The sequence below is a fragment of the Microplitis mediator genome, chromosome 11 (assembly GCF_029852145.1).
Source record: "Microplitis mediator isolate UGA2020A chromosome 11, iyMicMedi2.1, whole genome shotgun sequence".
In the NCBI taxonomy this organism is placed as follows: domain Eukaryota; kingdom Metazoa; phylum Arthropoda; class Insecta; order Hymenoptera; family Braconidae; genus Microplitis; species Microplitis mediator.
This window is the reverse complement of record NC_079979.1, coordinates 17,914,859-17,938,591: the sequence shown is the minus strand read 5'-3', so window position 1 is coordinate 17,938,591 and position 23,733 is coordinate 17,914,859. Positions and strand designations below refer to the sequence as shown.

At 30.2% G+C, this 23,733-nt stretch overlaps 1 protein-coding gene across 1 annotated transcript; it reads left to right on the top strand.

Annotated features, from left to right (window-relative positions):
• The first annotated feature begins 13,454 nt into the window (after positions 1-13,454).
• LOC130677578 (sorting nexin-4-like) lies at positions 13,455-21,321 on the top strand. Its single transcript, XM_057484393.1, has 9 exons — positions 13,455-13,963; positions 14,035-14,105; positions 14,272-14,378; positions 15,653-15,869; positions 16,772-16,987; positions 17,054-17,402; positions 18,570-18,702; positions 18,831-18,945; positions 20,872-21,321. The coding sequence occupies exons 1-9, from the start codon at positions 13,957-13,959 to the stop codon at positions 20,920-20,922; spliced, it is 1,266 nt and encodes a 421-aa protein (XP_057340376.1). The 5' UTR covers positions 13,455-13,956; the 3' UTR covers positions 20,923-21,321.
• Positions 21,322-23,733: the final 2,412 nt, after the last annotated feature.

The window sequence follows — 23,733 nt, the reverse complement described above, 5'->3', positions numbered from 1 at the left end:
GCACAGCACTTACACACATTACTTTTTTTTACCATACATCCAACACACCACTTACTAGGTGTGAGAATAATAAAACGAATTAAAAAAATGTCAACGCATATTCCGCGAACGTCTCACGTAGTCCCTTATGCATCCAACTAAAAAAATTTTAATAACATTCAGTGCATGTCTGAGCATTTGTATTACATACCATCTATATAAATATATATATATATATATATATATATATATATATATATATATAAATAAATAAATACACTCCCTTTTATTTTATTCTTCTCACTCACGAGAAAGTTTTCAATACTATTATGTATTTTATTTATTTATACATCGCGATATATTTAATAATACAGATTAAATATTTTAGTCTAGGTCACCCGGAAATTAAAATTTTAAAAATATATACAAGTTAACAAGTTGTAAAATAAAAAAATTCTCCCGTTATTTTAGCGGATAAAAAAAATTTTATTACCGAATTTCAAGTTTTTTGTTGACAAAAAAATTTTTTTTAGAACTAATCACCTATTCTGTCATATTTTGATACACATATTCCCCAACGATGCCGGGTTGAGTGGCTGACAACGCACCTCAGAGAACGACAGCAATTTTTTCTGGTTAAACACTGAATTTAAATTACGAGATTTAGTTTTTGTGATAAATTTTTAAATTAAAAAGAAAAAAAACTCACTCTGTACCCTTCACGGCCGCAAGATGACCCACAACAATCACACGTAAATATCAATCCCATTATTGATAAACAAATGAAAATTAAATTAAGTTTTGATGACATTTTTTGGACGATTTTGTATTAAAGTTGGATGTGAAAATTTTGTTTTTTCTGTAAAGTTCAAATTACATACTCCCGGGTCAAAAATAAAACTTGATTTAGACTTGGTTTACAAAGTCGAAATTTGGAGCCATTTTTCACAAGACGAACTCGACTTTTTTTTTACGGAGTCACGATTTAAGACGAAAAAGTTTAAATCAAGTCGAAATTGACTTGGTTTAGACTTATTCGACTTAAATTTTAAGACGAAAAAGTCAAAAATGAAATAATTTTTATCTATTAAGGCGAAAGTAAGGCGAATAAATGACTTTTTTCGACTTGGCTTAGCAAGTCAAAAGTAAGGTGAATGACTATCGTGCTCGAAGTACAGACGAATAAGTTGAAACTAAGATAAAAAAATTTGATTTAAGTCGAAAAAGTCGAAATCTTATAAAAAATCGTCGACAAATCGATAACTTCAAAAGAAAATAAGTTGAAGCGAGCCTGAATCAAGTTTTATTTTTGACCCGGGCTTTTAGAGCAAATTTGCATACATGGAAACATCTGGTAGGCAGCGAATTTCAAAATTTGAGACCTTTTAGAAATTTGAAATAAACTTTTGGAATTTTGAAAAATTTAAAACAAAGTAATTACACAGATAAAAATGATCTATATAAATTGAGTATGACAAGTAATATAATGACAAAGTGATTAGTAAATACCATCATTATAAATAGTAATTTTTTCATTTATGATTAAAACGTGAATAATTACAGGATAAGTATGAAAATTTATTGTCTATGTAAGAAAAATTACTATTTGAACTTTAAAAATCGTAACTGATACTTAGAAAATAGACGACACGTATTATAAAATTTGGTATCAGGCGTTTTGAGCACCTGACAAAATATCCCCGACAAAATATCTCCAGACAAAATATCCCCATGAAAAGAAAGAAAAATAGTAAAAAAGCCAAAAAAACTGACACAAAACTGGGGATATTTTGTCCAGAGATATTTTGTCAGGTGCTCAAAACGCATGGAACCATAAAATTTACTATTTGAATCTTAAAATTCCCCATATTGACAACCGGGTTCCGGGTTATAATTTCAATTAGTAATTTTTAAAGTTTATTTTTTTCCGTGTAGTGATTCGAAATTTGGTGTTTTTTTTTTTCCATAATCAAGAAAAAAACTTAAAAAATTAAATTTTTTCTGAATGAGTTAAAAAAAAGTTTATACAAGAGTTTAAATACATCCGAGGTGAAAATTGTGTATATTAATATCCATAAACGTGATAATATGAGGATTCATAAAAATTATCATTTTGTCAAAATGAAATCATTCATTTATTTAAAAAATTAGAGAGTCATTAATAAATTTTTTTACCTCAAGCGAATGTAGGAAATTGTCCCATCAGCTGCAGCTTTTGTCCAGTAAAATAACTAGAAAATTATAAATTACACGTAATTATATAGTCGATGTTTTTTATTTTTAAATCATAAGACGAATTTCCCTGTTTCTATTTGTAATAAAAAAAATTTTATTAGATCCATAAAAATTTAAACATCATCCAGTCCCGTGTAAGCCTCGGCTACATATACACGTTTACTAAAAACATAAAAATTTTTTTATCAATAAATAAAAAAATAATTACCGATCCAACGACCTCATTTATTAATTTTTATTGATTTGCCCACCATTTTTATTTAGTAGAGCGGACATCGTTAATAAACAAATAATAATGGAAAATTATCATGAAGAATTAAACAAGTGAACGAGTATTAAGAACAAAGAAGAATTAATAACAAAGATGATAAAAAAATAAAATGGAAGGAAGATGAGCCTAATGCCCCAGTAACTGCGTAAACTCTCTTTAACACCATCCGGTGTAAATTTGCAATTCAAATAATTAGGAATCATCTGCAAAACGTATCCGTGTAACCACACATATATATAAGATAAGAATATATTTTACTGTACACAAACATGAGAGGATAATTCGTGTAAAGACAGAGATGAGAAGAAGTAAAGGTATTAAACGGTTTTGATAGCTTCAGGCTGTGACGATACGCTTCGTAAAGTAGATATAGGTATACCTCTGATAAAACACTTGTAATTTATATATAGATACATATATACATATATATGTAGTTTCAAATATATAAAGAATAAATAAAAAGATGCATCTGGTTGTTAAATAATAAGTGGCAATATAAATATATATATATATATATATATATATATATATATATATATATATATATATATATATATATGTATAAGTAATGTATATGAGTATACTACATCTTTAAAGCTTCTCTTGAGGCTAATAGCGAACGTTATACACACAGCGATGACTTTTTGACCTAAATTCTTTAACGGGCGATCATGGCGTCACGACTCGACCAACGAGGCTTTACCTTGACCGTCGTTGCATTTATCGGCTTGTTGGTTCTTCTTATTATTATTTAACTTTTTAAATTTTTATATCTGCTAATTCAAAGAGGAAGTCGAAATAAATATACCAGATTTTAACCAGCGTAAAAAAAATTATTATTTGCAGAAATAATAATTATGATGACAAATAAAAAATATGTAAAAGTATGACGTGATTTGTTGAAGGATTTCAAATTTAATTAATACTTTTTTCTGACAGCTCGATTATTTTGGTTGGACATTCTCACAAATTTTGTCAGAAAAATCGTGGATATATTAACAGTATACAAATATATATATATATATTTATTCAGTATTAAAATACATAAGCGCGTGCGCTCGAATGAAATTCGATCATCGTAATCGAATACTCTGTACCAATACAAGAGAAAAAAAAATTAAATAATAAAATAAAAAACGAACGGAACCAAAGACTCCGTTTCAGATCAGAGAGACAGTGAATGGTGTGATTAAAAATTTTTTACCGGATATACACATATATATATATATATTTGTATATATATTTATATATATTACAACAGCCGGCTGGACCAATGCATGGACATAGACCGTAGTGTTGAACATTCTGTCAAGATGCGGCTATTTTTTGTCTAATTTTTTTATTCATTTTTTCATCTCCATACAACATATATATGTACAACATAAATATATATATGTACTTATTTCGATGCCTAAAAATGTCTAACGGTATTGCACTGATGCATACCAAAACGATAAGGAGTAAAAGAAAAAACTATGGAACGTGACCCGAATTTAAAATGAATTTAATTATTTATTATAAATTAAAGACAGTAATTACGAGTGAAAAATTATTATTATTATTTGAAGTTAATAGATTTTAATCCTGAGGAAAAATTGTTATGTCATTCCTCATCGCACTTATCCAGATGCTGATTCGTTTGATTTCATGACGGGGCATTAGATTATTTTAAAACTCAAGAATTTTTATGGTACATTGATTTATTTTATCGTAATGTACATATGTATGTATATAAGGTCGATTAAAGGTTATGTGCTGGAGTTATTAGAATTCTTGCTGTTACGACGTTGGGGTAAATTATATATTTTAAATAATTATCTACTGTGGACTGATTATTAGTGTAGTCTGTGCTGTAATAACAGCTAATGACAATAATAATAAATAGAGTATCGACCCAATTAGGCGATTGCGACTATTGAAACGAGAAATTGCGGAATAGATAACAAATTGGTTGGTTTTGCCTTGTAATCAATCATATAATAGATCAAACTGGGCTGTGTTACAGGAAACACGTAATACTGCTGCTGTAACAATTCAAGTGCAATAATAATTAAAACCTCTTTAATTTGTTTCATAATAAGAAAAATATGCACTGTAAAAAATTTTTGGACCCGGTGTAGTGTAAATGTCTCGGTGAAAAAATTTTGGTTTGAAAATTACACCAAATTCGGTGATAACTTTAGGCGGTGAATTTAAAATTTTGACACCGCCAAACGTGTAAATTTATAATTCATGATAATTTTGCGTTAAGAAGAAAAATTTAAACACAGTTTAAAAATTTGTGTTAAATTTAACACAAATCACATGTCCCAAACGGTCCACTCAATTTTTTGGGTTAATTAAACACATTATTCTTGTGTCAAACAATAATACGGGTTTAAAAATTGTTGAGATCAGACAACACATTAAACTTTAGTTAAATTTACACTTGATAGTGTCAAATAATTTACACAAAATATTTAACCATTGAATTTTTATACAAGAACAAAAAATTTTAAACTGTGTATCTAAATAAAATGAATGTAGTTTTTAATTAAATACATAGTTAAAAATATTCAATGATCGTTTGTTGCTCGTTAATTAAAATTACGAGTAACGCGGAATGGTGTAAAAAAAGTAGATTACACCGTAGAAAAATTACACGAATGGAAAATTTACACCGAGAAAATTTCACTCCGTTATTTCACACTACACGGCTGTGTAAAGTTCTCTGGGTCCATTTTCACACCGAAATTTTTTACAGCGTGAGCTTTGATCAATTTTCATATTTTAAAATTCCAATAGCAAAATAGGCCATTTTTTTTTAAACTCCAAAAGGGTAATATTAAGATTGCGGGGTAATTTGGGCCATTAAAAATTTTTTATTTTAATATTTTGCTTAGAAATTTTTCCTTGGAAATTAATCCAATTTTTTTCTGATCAAAATAATTTTGGGCAAAAAAAATTGCAATAAATCACCCAATTATTGACAATTTTTTGAGCGGGGGTTCATTTCACTCCCCATTCAAAATTTTCATCTTTTAACGACTGGGTCATAATGCTACCGAATATTTATGAAGAACTAGTGGAAAAAATCCACTATTTAAATTTTTTTTCTTAAAGTGTCCATTTGTACCCCTCCCCTCGCCCTCCTGGATTTAACTCATCAATACTAACAGACACTAATTTAATTAATCCATAGATAAAGCCTCAGAATCTATCAATACACCGTTAAAAATGTTGCGTTAAAATCAAACATAAAATATATTTATCTAATTAATATCTTCTCATCTCAAGTACACGATTTACAAATAAAAAAACTAAAAATACGAGACACTTATTTAAAATTTTTTCCAATCTAAGATTAGATACATCGACATAAATGTAAAGTTGATAATAATAATAATAAATTAATATCTAAAAATGAACCGGTATACGAATGAATATACATATAAATTAAAATCCTGACGATAATGTAACGTAATAAAAGTAACAATCGTCAGTATATTTTGAAATTCCACTCGAGACATATATGAAAGAAGAGTACGAGTGAATCCGGCGACCTTTTGATGCAATCGTCTGACTAGTGTAGTGCCTGAGGCGATTTAAGCGTGGGAAATTAAATGAAAAGGCATCAAGAGGCAAACTTTGTTGATGCTGCTATTGCCTTTGCTGTTGTTATTTGATAAAACCTCTTTTATTCTCACTCTGTCCTTCTCGCAGAAAGATCTACGCTGTTCTATCTCAGTACTAGTACTTTTACCGATACGATACCTGCAGATACTTTAACAGTAGTCAAATGACTAGGGTAGAGGTACCGTTTTTGGTCACTTTAGGGTCAGTTTTGAACACTTGAAAAATTAAAATAAAAAAATTTGTAAAAGACCCAATAACACCCATAAAAAGTCACCGAGCTTAGAAATTTTCCCATAGATCGGCCGATGCCTGGTTTGCAATGATTGGCCAATAAATGGCTAACTATACTGGCCCGTGCATGGTGAATCATTGGCAGCCTTTTTGCTGATAAAAACGGCGCACAATTAACCGCCGTTCGTTGGCCAACGATTTGATCGAGTGCTCTTGATACCAAGCTTTGGCCGATGATTGATTGCCACGTAATCATGCGATATTTAGCCAATCTTCGGCCGATGCTTGAAAATTGGCAGCCATTCACGACCCAGTAATGGGCTGATTCTTTTTGTTGGATGGGTATAATCAATTTTTGAAATATGTTTAAAGATACTTCTATTCCTCTACTAAAATGAAAATTTTATTTTAGGGGAGGGTAGGGCAGAGCGGCCCCCCGCCAAAAAATGATAAAAAAATTTTTTTTTTCGTTTTTTTTTTTTTTAAATTGTTTTCATCATTAAGAATGTATTTCTTTCTCTTGACAACTATTTTTGGTTTTATATTACTCGAAAAAAATTTTTTAAGGTGTAATAAATCGCTCACTCTCGATTACTTTAATTACTAATTGTTATTTAATAAAAAAAAAATTAATTCTATAGTTTTACTTTATTTCAAAAATTTATCAACTAAAAAAAAAAATTTTATTTTTATGAATTTTTAGTGACCAAATTTGTCTCTTACATAGAGAAACGGCCGAAAAATATGAAAAAATAACCTTTTTGAAAGTTTCGGCTGGTCCATTTTGCCCCAGGTGTTATGCGTAGGACTAGAAATGTGGAATTATAATAATTTTTTTTTAATTTGACGATAAAAATATGAAAAAATCACTTTTTCAAAATTTTGGGCTTGTTCATTTTGCCCCAAATGTCATGCTTAGGGGTTAAAATGCGCGAACATATCGGATTTATAGTAATTAGTCAAAAAAAAAAAAATTTTTTTTTGATGAAAATTTCAGGGGGGCCGCTCTGCCCCACCCTCCCCTACACTTTTTTATTAATTAAAATAAAGGATTAAATGTCCAAAAATGGAGCACTGGCCACAAATGGTACCTCTACCCTACCCATATTTAATTGACGCCAAAAAAAAATGCGAGTGAACTTTTGCTTCGAGGGTTGGACTTAAAAAATTTTTTTTATTTTCCACTGTCGATTTTTGGCTGCGGGTTTGGGTACGCGAATTTTTTAAATCGTGTTCTGGATACTCTATAGTGGTCCATCTTCCCCCACATGAACGTGATAAGAGAAATAAATGAAAATCGGAGTGGAAATAATTTAACGAAAGGAAAATTGAAAAGAAAGTGTCGAAGAATTGTAAATTTGTGTTTTATAATAGAGTAGTAAAAATTAATTCGCTCGTATATCGCGGGCTGCCGTGACCGGACGCTTGACCGCCGCGTCCTCATGACCTTTGTTATCTCATTGATGGATTCTATATATTACTGACAGTATATATGTATATATAACAGCTAGAAAGTTCCATTGGCCTCTACTCAGTGAAGCTCCGACTTAAGTTGACTCAACTTATTTATATTTTGTCAGAATAAATGTTACCCACGTATTTTCTCCGTTGCATATATGTACTTTTGAAGCGTAACACAATTTTACATACGATTACGTGCGCAATAAATTTTCCATACGTCTCGCAACATCTCATAAAAAAATAATGTCACTATTTTTTTATTACTATTATTGATATCTTTATCAAAAATGATAAGTAGAAACGGGGAAGGGGTAAAATGGGCACCAAAATTTTTCTTATACTCTGCATTGGGACATCAAAGGCATGGGGAAATTTGAGCCACCAGAAATTCTTCAAAAAAAAATTAATTTTTGAACTGGTCCATTTTGCCCTCTGCAATTAATTTAAAAAAATAAATAATTAATATTAAAAATAATTAAGAAATAAATTCCATTGTGTATTTTAATAAATTTAAATTGTTAATTAAAAAATTTAAATAATAAATATATATATATATTTATATATCAATAGCCAAATAAAAGATAATAATATTATAATCAGACAATTAGGGATCGTAGGCACCAATTTGTGGTATGAAAACAAAAAATAATAACAATAACAATAAAAAATATCGTATACATATATGTATATATATATTTATATGTATGTATGTATGTAGAAGAGTAGAGAGCATGTGATGGGATTGGCGATTGACAAAGCGAGCGAGAGGAAATGAGAGAGAATCGGTAGGCGATACAGGAGCCCCAGGGAGGTCGTCGGACGTTCGGTCGGTGGGACGACGCAATGCAAAGGCCCACGAGGACGATGACGACGAGCAAGACAACTTTAAGACGAACCGAAAGATACGACGAGTGAATAAGTAGAAAACTCGCGAGTAAGGAGACGGTGAGACGCGAGACGCGACTCTGGTAACTCCTCGTGGTCCACGGACTCGCTGCCTACCAAGCGGTACCGGTCACTGGTGCAACGGAGACGGCTGCTCAGGAAGACGCTCATACCCACTTCAGTATATATATATTCTGCCGAGAGACTCTAAATGCAAGACACCAACACACAATGGTCCATTATATACCGAGGAAACTAATATAAACAGACTATTTTTATTATTTTGTTATTAAAACTCGGTGATAATCCCGATCATCTGATGATTGTTGCAATGGACAATGATGATGATGATGAGTATTCCGAGTGGACAAGGGGATGAGGGGCAACAAGAGAAAGGGGATACTCGGATCGGGTAAAATACGAGTACAAGTACGAGTGTGAGTTGAGTAGAGGAGGGAGTCTATACTCTACAACGAACCAACCGAGTGAGCAACCAAGCAACCAAGTAAGTTGGTATCACGGATGGCGATGGCGATGCCAGAGTCAATGTCCTAGCGCTCGCACTGGGTCACGGCGAGTTGCGGCCAACGACCTGATCGGGCTCTTCTTTCCACAGAAAACTCTCTTAGGCTCTCTTTCGTTCCTTCCTTCTCTCTTTAGTTTCTTCTTTCATATATACATATATACATATATACTTGGGATGCGCGAGAACTTGTGTAGCCGCAACCAAGGGCTTACTTAATTCACATATATACATATATGTTTTACTATTGCGAGACCCGTGTTATTATTTCAAATTCGCTCTTATAAAGTAATAATTACTTCGAATAATGCGAATTGATGGTAAATAATTTTTTTTTTTTTTTTTTAATTGGTAGTCAGAAAAATTGGAACCCCCAAAAAAATGAGTTTAGATCTGGGAAACTTACGGAGATCAAAACTAGAAAAAAGCCAAATTGTAATTCGCGAAAAAAATGATCTTGATGGTAACAGATAATTAAGAATTTTCGGATTTTTTTTTCAACGAATAAATTGCAAAAAAAAAAAAACTAAAAAAATGCACATGCAGAAAATTAAAAAAACTATAAGTGCAATTTTTTCAAATATTTTTTTTTTTATAATTTATGGTTTAAAAAAAAATCCAAAAATTATTCGACGGCTCTAACTTACAATATTGAAGTTAGTCGGCGTTTAATTATTTTTGGATTTTTTTAAAAATGATAAATTATAAAAAAAAAAATATTTGAAAAAATCGCACATGTAGTTTTTTAAATTTTCTACATGTGCATTTTTTTATTTTTTTTTTTTTTTGTAATTGATTTGTTTAAAAAAAATCCGAAAATTGTCAATTGTCTGCTAACTTCAGTTTTATGAAAAAAAAAGATATTGCGAGACCTTGTAAAAAAAAAAATTGGAAAACTATACGATCTAAAAAAATCTTCATGTCATGGAGTAAAACTAAGGATATAAATTTTTGAAAAAATAATTTTTTTTATACTGGTAATGAATTTAATTTAAAAGTTGATAGATAAGTAGAATAAAAATAAATAGTCGACTGAGAGAGGAAGACGGCAGGTTGACTGAAGTAATCAGAACCGATTTGCATAAAATTTGATACTCTTTATTCTTTGTGTGAGATATACAATGGACGAAGGGGGTTGGGCATTAACGTCTGAATTCTCCGAAGCGTTATTTAACGGGTCAGAGGGAGAAAAAAACCCGTGGCCGGATGGAAGGAAAGAGACCGAGCGACCGGTTGATTTGGGACAGTACACGGAAGTAGCCGACGAGCGGTCAACGCGGACAATAAGTGGCTACACGAAAAGTTTTTTTATTTGTTTAATAATCATCATTTTTTATAGGAGGTTCCATTAATCGGAGAGGGGAATTTAATTTACGGTAATTAATATTATAATGGGTATGAAAATGAGAATGAAGAATAAAGAGACGAAAAATATATCGGATGCAGAGTGAGAGACGCAACGCGCCTCCTAAGACTTTCACTTCCTTTCCCCCTCGGTCGCATAGACTCAACTTTTCCTTTCAGGCCCTTGACTGGTACCCCCGACCATGCCCATGTCTAAGCGCCATCAAACTCACCGCGAGGATACTCTACTCTACTCCCCGGGTGATGCAAGTACTCTTACACGTCACAGTTTTTTTTTATCCTGCCGCCACACGGTCATTAAATCCCCTCTCAGTCTGCCCATGTTTAAAAAATCGCGCCCTTAAATTCTCCCGCGGATAAATCCGTAGACCACTTCAGCAATTAATTTCTCCAAGTAAAAAATTTTGATGAAATATTTAGTTGAAAGGCTAATGTAGTTGGCATAAGGCCATCAGAGTACAGCAGCAGCCACGTAGTGTACGAGGAAAAGGGAAATACTGTCGAGCCAAGTTGTGAAGAAGAATAAGAATAAGAACAAGAAGAAGAACAAGAATTACGTGGCTGATATGAGGGACGCAAGAGGAGTGAGGAGGTTGTTGAGAAGAAGAAGACCAAGAAGAAGAAGAAGAAGAAGAAGAAGAAGAAGAAGAAGAAGAAGAGGAGGTGGTGGTGGTGGATGGCAAGATGATGCAGTTGTGCGTTTGCAAGGAAGGCGGAAGGAGGAATCGCTGAGGAAACCGGTCCCGGTCACTGGGCCACCAGCCGGGCGTCGAACCCGGCACGGCGTATTCCCTTCCATTCCATTCTCTGTCCTCCCGTGTGATGCAGTATAAGAGTACGAGCTAAACGTTGGATCGAACTCGTCCTCATCAACACAACAATATTTTTTATAAATATATTTATACATGGATGCTATTTAAAAATATATAAATTATGTCCGCAAGTTGTCCAGTTTGAGAACTTGGGGGTAAAAAATAAACGATGATTTTTATTAGTGAGAATAAATCTGAATGGTATCACGTATTTATTTTGATACAGTAGGTAATAGTGATGCCGGGGAACGAGGGGTAAAAGAGGTGATGAGAGAATGAGAAGAAGAATAAAAAAAGGGTATAAAGAAGCGAAGGCAGAAAGAGATAAATAATATGGAGGAGGTCGAAGAAGACAAGGAGGAATGGTTAAATAATGTGAGAGATATGGAATTGTAGATGAGGGAAACCGAAGAGACGGGGGACACACGGCCATTCTTGCAGACTCAACGCTCAAGGAAGTGGCCTTACCTCTACTCGTGGAAAACGATACGCGAGGGCGGCTTTAACCAGCCAACGCGAATAGAAAACGATGATAATGTTTATTTTTTTTCTTTAGTTTTTTTTTGCGGTAGTAGGAAAGATGGAGGTGGCTGTATAACTTCTGATGAATTTTATATTTATATATTTATATTTATATATTGTTGATGTTGATGTTGATGTTGCGGTAGAGATGGAGATGGAGGTGGAGGTGCTGGAGGTGATGAAGGGGACGGTGAATGGGTTGTTCTGGGCGCGTGAACTTTGCCGCGAGAAATACGCGAGAATTTCCGCGCGGATGTTGTCGTCACGCTGTAGAGCAGCGTTGCCGGATTATCAAGAAAAATTTATTATTTATTTGTAATTGTTGTTTTGACATATTTATTATTATTTTATGGATTTTAGCTTCTGCTTTTTTTCATCAATTATTTAATACTCCAGAAAAAAATTTTATTCATAATTATTTTTCTGATAATTAAGTATTTAAATATATGGATGTATGTACGGATGAATATGTGCTATTGAAAATTGTATTAGAGTAAATTTATTGAGTAGTATCATGCAAAATGGCCATGTAATCGCGCTGTGGAATGCGGAAATAAGCTGAGTTGTGGGAATACGATTAACATTCTTATCTTTAGAGTCGATAATCGATTGATAGTATGTTTTACTTTGTGATGATTAAAGTGCATCCTGAGACTGCAGGCACCAGATCCTCAATCTAAGAATTTTTAATATTATTTTTCAGTCGGTGTTAACGTTAGTTAACTCGCGAGAAACTTTTCTTATCGATTGTCGGTATGTTGAAAAATTTTCGATACTTTTCCAGATAACGAGACTTTTTTTTTATAATTAATTTACGATTTAGTATTTTTATCAATTGAATAAAAAAAAAAGACTCATGACAAATTTGTAATCTGTCAAATTGAGATTTTCAAAAATTTTCGAATGAGTTCGATACGAGAGAAGCTGGGATAAATCTGCCGCAAGTTAATAAAGAAAATTTCTGTAATGCGAAAAATTAAAAAATACCAAAAATTCTTCATTTGGCAGAAATTTCAAGTTGACACGTAAATTTTTTCTTATACCAAAAATTCCAGCCCGTATTTTTTTAATTTCAAAAAAATTTGCTTATCTGCTTTCTTATTTTTTTGCCTACCGTTAAATTGCGCCAGCAAATTTTGGCCGCCCATTTTTTTAAACATGTCCGTAATAGAACATTTTAATTACTGTCAATTTTTTATCCTAACTACAAAATTATTCTTTAAAAACGTCTTACACTTTTCGAAATAAAGAAGCCTAATTTCGAGTAAAAATTAAAAAAAATCGAAATTAGGTTTTCCATTAAAATGAAATTAATCATTAATCAGACAAATAATTTGATTATTTGACGGCATATATATTAAAAACATTCCTATCGAAGGTCGAGCACATGCTCAAAACCTCAGTAACACCTACCGCACCATCATATATATATATACCTAATATTGATAATTTAGTTTCGTGGAAAAAATTAGGATAAACTTCAACTGATAATAGAATTTCCTGGTGAACTTTGAAGCCTTAGCAATAATGACATCTATAGAAAAATGAATACTACAGTTTGATATTAAATTAGACATTGTTGACTAAAATCAGCTGTCATCTGACTTAACTTTTTTTACTCCTTTTAACTCAGTTATTAAAAAGCAGTTAAGCTTTCACTCAAGCAATTAAAATTTATTACTCAAAGTGTTTACTCAATCAACACTTCTTATCAGCAAATCAATAAGCAAATGAACTGATAAATCAATAAGTGCTCCGAAATGTTATACATTTTATAATTACTTATTATTGTTATTATTTTTTACGATATTTGTTGGTATTTTTTTTTACCAATTCATACATTTTTAAATACAGTGCAAAGTTCGATTAATTACAATAATAATAATTACTATTGGTATTTATTATTATTATTATTATTATTATTATTATTATTATTATTATTATTCCCATTGTTTATTTTGAAAAAAATAACAGGGTCTATCAATGCTCAAATATTAAATATAATAAAACAATAATAATAATATTTATAATTAAATAGTGACCTAAATTCAACCAAAATGTCAGGTAATTACTTTTGAAATATATTTATGTTATAATTAATGTTTATTATGATTGTTTTATATAAATATTTAAAGGTATTTTTGAAAATGGCAATTACCAAATATCAGATGAGAATGAAATGACGACTATTGATATTAATAAAGAGGTAATATTTTTATTTTTATTATTATTAGTATTATTTTGTTGTGATAAATTATGGATTTTTCCACTCTATCGAGGGGATCCCCTCCTACTCGAGCTGTAGGAAGTTTTCTTTCGAGTGTAGATGGAAATAAAAAATAAAATAAATTATAATTAATATATTTTTTCAGTTCTCATTATTAGACCACATGGAAATTTTAATTGTCGAGTCGGAAAAACGTGCTAATGGAGCACTCAATTTACGAGATTTTTATACCGTGTATTTAATTAACACAAAGTAAGTTAATTAAATTAATAATTATAAATATTTTTCAAGGCTCAATATAATTAAAAGTTGAAATTTGAATCTGGAAGTTATTTAACGTGCACGTTAAAAAACAATATATGGTTAAAATATATAAAATTATATATGTTTGAAACAAAAAAATATATGATATATCATATTGTATATTATAAAAAATCATATAGAGATTTTGGCCGATTAAATATAAAATTATATACAGTAGTAAATATATGTATGTAAACATATATTTTTTATATTAAGCTATATATACATTTACATTTACCTTATAATATACTGTATTGATATATTTCCTTTTATATTCAAAAAATATAAAATTTTTATATGAAATGAAATATATGGTAGCATATAATTTATATTATATATGGCACCATATATTTTCTTTGTTATATTTATTTTATTCGGTGTATGTATATGTATATGGGTATATATATTCGCATCAAATTAACTAATTTTGAAAATTTTAACTGCAATTTAAAAAGTATATTAAAATTTATATCTAATTTAATTGGAGTTGGGCATACGAATAAGAAAATTTTTTTTTCATACACAATATAAATATATGTTTATATATATGACCAGAATATATTTTTCGTATATGATAGAAATATATATTTTTATGTATGATAAAAATATAGTTTTCGTATATGACAAGAATATATATTTTCATATATGATAAAAATATATTTTTTGTATATGATTGACATATATATTTTATATATGCTAAACATATACGGACTCATATATGATGAATACTATATATTTTAGTATAAAAAAATATATCAGAAAATATAGTTAAATTGGCCACATATATTTTCTGATATTTATCATATATTTTGACCATATATATTATTTTCATACGGGTGAGTTAATTATTTGCATAGATATATTATTTGAAAATTTTTGATTCGTGTATTTGATTAACGTATCAACAAATATGAGTTGATGATAATTATGTCTGTGAAATAATAATGTATGGTCGTAAATCTGTGCCCGAAGGTATCAGGTCGACGAACAATACTAATTAGTAATTACGAAATGCATATTAATAAGCAACGTCAGTCTTTGATACAGATCCTGGACTTAATCATGCCTGGTATTGCAATATCGTCGAGTCAAAGTCATTTTGAGACGAAACATATAAATTATAATTACCTTTGTGCGCGTCACTATAAACTACAATTAGTTTCCAATTAATATTGACAATTATTTTTGCTCCATATTAATTTTCTGTTTGTTTGCTGTTACAGAGTAACGGACCCAGATTTTGAAGACGCAATAACGAGAATCGGGTCATTGTGGCGTAGATACACCGAATTTGAGATGTTAAGAACTTATTTAGAAATCACATATCCGTATATTGTTGTGCCATCACTGCCAGAAAAAAGAGTTCTCTATGCATGGCAAAAAGTTACCACAGATACATTCGATCCGGATTTTGTTGACAGAAGACGTGCTGGCCTAGAGGTAATTACTGTTTAGCAAAAAGTAATTTAAGAAAGTGGGACTTATTCCTAGTAGACGAAAAGTTAGAGGCCACTATTCATAAAAATACATGGACTAGCATCCTCCCGGATCCTCCATCATCCGTCGCGCCATCATAACTTGCAAAAAAAAACTTTCTTGCGACTTTTTGGGGTTTTCCCTGCTAAAGGGCATCATAACGAATAAAAAACATTAATATTGTGATGGATTGTTCCCAACAGGAGCAAAGTTATGGGCCACTCTTCATAGAAAGACATGGACAGCTTCATCCTCATTTATATTCATTTGTCCTCATATCGACTCTTGGTCAAAAATAAAATTTTTTTTGGGACTTTTTGGGGTTTCTTCTACTAGAGGACATCATAACGAACAAAAAACGTTTATACTGTGATGGGTTATTCCCAACAGGAGCAAAGTTACAGGCCACTTTTCATCAAAAGCCATAACAGCGGCATCTTTCCCCATGTTCACTTATGATCAAATGGGTCTAAACTCGAAAATAAAATTCTTCGTAGGTCTTTTTATAATTTCTTCTACTAGAGGACATCATAATGAACAAAAAACATTGATATTGTGATGGGTTATTCCCAACAGGAGTAAAGTTATAGGCCACTCTTCATAAAAAACATTGACAGTGTCATCCTCATTTATCCTCATATCGACTCTTGTTCAAAAATAAAATTTTTTTTGGGTCTTTTTGGGGTTTCTTCTACTAGAGGACATCGTAACGAACGAAAAAAAAACTTTAAAAAATTTAAAAATTAAATGTGTGGTTGGAATAAAATTTGAATTTATCCCTCCGAAGAAAAAAAATTAGTTTGCAATTAATTTACTACTGAATAAGATTTATTAATTAAAAAAAAACTAATGAAATTTGATTCTAGACTTTCTTATTGAGAGTTGCGTCACATCCAACGCTGTCAAAGGACAAACAATTTATGGGGTTTCTTCAGCAAACCGACAACTGGCGCGAAACCCTCAAAGACTCTAGTTACTCCCAGATCGCAGACACAAAATTAAAAGCACTAAGCGATGCCGTCAATTTTAAAAATTCTGACAAACAATTCGAGTCATACAAAATTTATGCCACAGAACTTCACGTAAGCTCAGCCAATTATTTAATTAATTCCACTCGCTTAGACTTTCACTCATCCATATATTTGCAGAATAACTTAAACAATTTTCTGCGTCTCCGTGCCAGGCTGGCGGAAAAACAGTACAACCTTTTCAAACTCCACGCAAATTACGGGCGGGTGTTTAGCGAATGGAGTGCGATCGAGAAAGAATTGGGCGATGGGTTACAGAAAACCGGTCACCATTTGGATTCCCTGGCTGCTGCTATTGATAGTCACCTCGAAGAGGAAGAATTGATTGCCGATCAAATGAAGGAGTGGCTATTTGGTGCCACTGCTTTGCAAGCTGTCATAAAACGACGGGAAGCTTTGCAATCAAGTAAAGATGAAGCCACTGATCATCTGAACAATGCTTATGAACAAAGACAAAAAATTGTTCAAGGTTATAATTAATATTATTATTATTATGATTATTATTATTATTATTATTATTATCAAATACTACACTGCACTAAAGAAAAAATCGCTAGCAGCTAGCGATTATTTTTTTTAGTGTGTAAAAAATTTTGGTGTAAAAATGGACCCAGAGAACTTTATACAGCCGCACAGGAAAAACAGATATCTTGAGTCAAGAAAATATTTTTGAACACAAACGTTTTCGGGAACCAAGTCAAGATTTTCTTGAGCCAAGAAAATTCGCCTTGGTTGGAGAAGATTTCTACTTTATCTGAGAAAATTTAGGTCTCCAAAAAAATTTTCTTGAATCAAGAATATTTACCTTCAGTCGAGAATTTTTTTTTTGTGTGCGTGTAGTGTGAAATAACGGTCTGAAATTTTCTTGGTGTAAATTTTCCATCCGTGTAATTTTTCTACGGTGTAATCAACTTTTTTTACACCATTCCGTGTTACTTGTAATTTAAATTAACGAGCAACAAACGATCATTGAATATTTTTAACTATGTATTTAATTAAAAACTACATTAATTTTATTTAGATACACAGTTTAAAATTTTTTGTTCTTGTATAAAAATTCAATGGTTAAATATTTTGTGTAAATTATTTGACACCATCAAGTGTAAATTTAACTAAAGTTTAATGTGTTGTCTGATCTCAACAATTTTTAAACCCGTATTATTGTTTGACACAAGAATAATGTGTTAAATTAACCCAAAAAATTGAGTGGACCGTTTGGGACATGTGATTTGTGTTAAATTTAACACAAATTTTTCATCTGTGTTTAAATTTTTTTTCTTAACGCAAAATTATCATGAATTATAAATTTACACGTTTGGCGGAGTAAAAATTTTAAATTCACCGCCTAAATTTAACACCGAATTTCGTGTAATTTTCACACCAAAATTTTTACACCGAGACATTTACACTACACCGGGTCAAACAATTTTTTACAGTGTACAGTAACTGCATACACATCTGCGCACTGTAAAAAATCGTGAGTGAATTCGGAGTGATTATGAATTTTATTTAAATCCGAATTCACTCTGTCACTCAGAGCTCAAATGCCCGTGATAGGAAAATTTTTGATAAATGGGTAACGTAAATAAAAATAAAATATGATATGAATATAAATATATGTTTGTTATAAATACAGGAAAATTCGGATTGATGTCAAGGCTCTTTGGAGCAATTGATTCTGAGGAAATGCGTGGACAGAAATCTAATCAACTGGAGCAAAAAATAGTTGTTATGGAAAATAATGTTAAAGAAATAGATGAAAATTTGACGTGAGCTTGAAAATCAAGTACACTCTCTAAACATGAATGAGTTAATATTCACTTATTTTCACTTATTCATGTTTAGAGAATAGGAAATAGTTTTTATTTTTAAGTGTAAATTATCAATTTTTTTTTAGATCTTTTTCAACGAGAGCATTGTCGGATATTGAGAGATTTCAACGGCAAAAAGATAACGATATTAAAGAAGCACTTGCTAATTATTGTTTACTGCAATTCAAACTTGCTAAAAAGGTATATTACCATTATTGTTATTACTATTTTTAGTGATAATATGATCTATCCCGCCAAAGTGATCAAAAGCGATGGACCAGTGACATTTATTTTTTTCCCGCCAAAATAATTTCAAAAAAATTAACTGTTTTTAAATTTTCAAGTGTCGTATCTAAATACGAAATATTATCTTTTGCTTTGAAATTTCAAAAATCTCTTTCGTGTTATTTTTTATAGACACAAAAAAATGTCTGATACTTTATCATGTGAATTTTTTTTCTCTACAAGATTTGTTTGAAAGTTTTTTGAAAATTTTTTTTAGTTCATGAAATATTTGCAGAAAATCTGTTTTCATTTTTCCTCTCATCAACCCCTGGGGTCAACTGAACTATATATATTTTGACATATATGTGATTTCTCATCATTGGGGACAAGATTTTTGCTTTAATTTCGAATGAATGATTGAAATGTTTGGTATTACGGCGAAAATATTGGTCTTATAAAAAAAGTTTTAAAACAAAAGTTATAGGAAATTTAATTTTTGAAAAAAAATGTCTCTTATGATTTTTTTATACGACCAATATTTTCACCGCAATTCCAAAATTAAGATTCGTAATGAATGATTCAAATTTTTGACAATTATGAAAATCATAATTTTGAAATCACGGCGAGAATATTGGTCTTATAAAAAAAATTTTCAAACAAAAATTGTAGGAAATTTATTTTTATAAAAAAAATGTCTCTTATGATTTTCTTATACGAGCAATTTTATGATTTATACTGCGCGGAAATTAAGTATGACTTTGTCTGTTTTCCGTATCGTTTATATTTTTTTCGTATCATTTTATTATTTTGTATCGTTTAATTTTAAAAGAAAGAGATTATTCATTTCCTCATAGTCTATCCATCCGTAAGCTTGTTTTTCTAAGTTATTTCTTTCTCGCGCAAAAAGATTATCATTTTCCATATGGTATATCCGTTCGTAGGCTTATTTTTTCTAAGTTAAATTATATTATTTCATTCTTTTCATGAAAATAAATTGTTCTGTATCTTTTATCATATTCATTCGTAAGCTTACGGATCGAAAACAGCAAAATTTAAAACGCTTTGACTTATTGATAAAATACTTATACTTTTTCTTGAATTATTACTAGTACCCGAGCCGCCGACAGGGGGACAAATGAATTATTTCGTTTCCACTGGTACGAAGGTTGCGTGAACCTTTAAGTACCAATGTAAAATCCGTTTCAGAGTAACCAGTCTGGACGATAAATAATCAACAGAATTTTGATTGAGCCGAACATTTATCTCCATCTTCTTTGGTAGTACGCTTATTCCGGGTCCTATGGCCACATTTGTCGCATTCAAAATAAGCCCGACCATCTGTTTCCATTAAATTTTTAACATGCTTCTATTTGGAGGCGTACGGTGAAGGCAGTAAATGTTACTATTCTTTTTATTGACTCCTCGTTTTTTCTTTAACTTTGAAAAGGTGTGGTTTATTTTTTTATCAATTACAGTTACATTAAATAAGAATAAAGTACCTTAGAACAAACTTAAGCAGTTAACAAAATATAATTTAAATAGCCATCTTAAGATGGATCTGAATAATTATCGTTTATCTCAGTTATACTATGAATTGTTACTCTATCCGTCATGGCGATGCCCCGGCGATCTTCTAATACTTTAATGGGTAAATCTACCCAATCTCGACAAGTTTCAATCATTTCTTTTACTGTCCTATCTTCTTTTTTTTCAATCACATATTTCCGTACCCCACAGTTAGAAGTGTTACGAAGGCTAGCCACATATTATTAGAATAATCACCATTATAATCACCATCGATTGACCTCTCGAATTGTAAAAAAATCTAAGACTAAATTTATTAAAAATATTTTGAATTGAATTTTGTAATAACGAAGCCTTTAATTTTTATTTTTATTGCAGGGCCTCCAAACTTGGCAGAATATCAAACAATGCTTAGAAAACATGCCTTGAAAAATTTGAACAATTGAAATAAAAAAAGACCTGTCATAATTATCATGTCATTAACGTACCTAAAGAAATAAAAAAGTCATTAAGTATCACAACTATATTACGATATTAATTATGATAATAAAAATATTTAAAATCACCCAAGTGAACAAATAAATGTTGTACATTCCTTACTATACGTAATTTTTATGCTCACGTACAATATTTTTGAATAATTTATAGTTTACAAATATATACAAACTAAATTATGTTGGTATAATTTTGAAGGTTTATTATTAATTGTTGTCTATATTTTATTGAATATATTAAAAGTGCAATAATTATTAATAACGAATAAATATATCAAAGAACAATAATATATACGCATAAACATAATAATTTAAAGTAAAATAATCTGTAACAAACTGCCATGATTAATTAATTATGTTCATTTACGATGATTAAAAATTTATTTATTTATAAAAATCCTTCCGAATTATAAAAAATTGTAACGAAAAAAGATTTTTTAATAAAATAAATTGCAAGTAATATAATTTAATTATTATTTTTGAATTGAGTAATGGGTAATAATTAAATGGGTGGTAAATGTGAAATTACGCATGTAAAATCAATGACTTTTGCTTAACTGCCAGGAAAATTCAAGCATTAATGGCCCCGGAAATGACTTTTCATGCAACACTGATTATATATTCTCGAGATGTTTATCCAATTAAATGCACACGATTTAACAACCTTATTACTTACCTTTTATACATTTATTTTTTATTTTTTTTATATATATTTTAATATACACTGCAAAAATTTGCGGAGTGAATGCGAAGCGGATGACTTTTTATTTATTTAATTCCCTCAGAGTGAAATTTACTCCAAAGAGGAGTAAATGTGGATTTAACCCTAATAGGTTGAACGTGGGTCGTTTGTTTCCAAATATTCTACTGTAAACAGCTTCCATGCCTCCGAATTTTGATGAAAATGTTTATTGAAGAAGGGATTTTCGGGGCTGGCAACAACTCTATCGCATAGCTACGAGTCCAAAGAAGACCTACGAATTTATTCAGATTTTTTCTTGCCTCCGGGCGGAAAGCGTTAACTTTCGTCCCACTGTGCAAAACGGTTGCCGCTTTCCGCCTCCGTCGAGGAGAAAAATAGTATATTACACTCCTTGGGCAGTAAATAAGAAAGCCTCAGATCACATTTTGGTTGACCTCGGCTTCGTCTTGGCCAACAATTACATAAGATCTGAGACATCACTTACTTTACTGCCCTAGGTAGGTAATATACTATTCCTTGCAGAATAACATACACGGAAAGATTGGAACTCGACTGGTTCTGCACCCGACTCAGTACGGTGCTGAAAGCAACGACACCGGATTAGGGTTAAACAAAATCCAGGCTACTCCAAAATCGCTCTGCTGAAAAAAACTCCTTATTTACTCCGTATGCGGAGTGATTTTTTTTTTAAACTCCGACAGTAAATTCGAATTTTAATAAAATCCGTAATCACTCCATATTCACTTCCAATTTTTTACAGTGTCAATATATTGAGCTAAAGATAAAATAAATATTTCAACGACTCGTTTATTTAAAAAATTTTTCGGTCGTTTCTCCAAAGATCTAAAGTGGAATTTAGAAACCGGATGGACAGTAATAAAATTTACAATATTTATTTTTTTTATTTGTGCGCAGAAGTTAAATTTATTACGCGAATTAAAAAAAAAAATTAATTATTTTCAACGCGAGACTTAAATTCATCCCGAAATTTTTTTTTTAAAAATTCTTTTAATATCTCGACTACATAAATTTATAAATGATATATATATATGTATATAATAATAATTAAGCAGTCGTTAAAGACCCAAAAGGTTAATGCGACTCTAAATAAATTTAAAAAAATAATAATAATAAAATTAATGAAGCTGACCATTGATTTAGTGAATGAAAAGTAAATATTTTGTTTGCGATAAATAAAATTTCCACAAGTGATTTAAATTTGAGTTAATTTATTTATAATTTAAAATAAACCAATAAATTTATTCTAATATTAAATTTTATTAATAGAGTTGGTTATTATAATTATCTACGGCACCAACTGTAAAAATAATCACACAAATAAATCAGTATATTTATTCACAGGATTAACTTTTATAAACTTATATATATATCGAGTTCTCAAATAACTTATTCCCACAATTTTAAATTCATTTATTATTTTATTATGTTATTTTTATTCATTCAAATATATATATATATGTGTATATATATATATATATTATAAATCATTTGTTTACAGTACATTAATTATGTGTTAACGTAAATATTTTATAAACAAATTAAGCTCATTTAAATTACTATACATTTATCATTTTTCAAATTTTATTTCAACAAATGCGTAGATACTAGTTCTATATATATATAACAGAATTTATTTGTAAATAATATCACAGTATTTGAATATATATGAAATATTTTGTCAATAAAAATTACAGTTTTGTGGGAGTCGACTAAATGCTGTGTAATTAATTTAAAAAATTAACATTTATTATTGATAAAATTTCTTATTATATATGTATATATATTTATATATGCAGTAAAAAAAGTTATGGTTTTTTTAAAAATACAATATTTACAAATATTTACATTTTTCACTTACATTTAAATTATGAGTAATTTTTTGCTATTTTTGTTGAGCTCCGCAAATTATTTTTCAAATTTTTACTGACCTGCTATCAGAAAAAATTTTTATTTTTTTGCGGTGACCAACTTATCCCATTTTTTTAGACACCATAAATAAAGATTTAAAAAAAAAAAAAATAT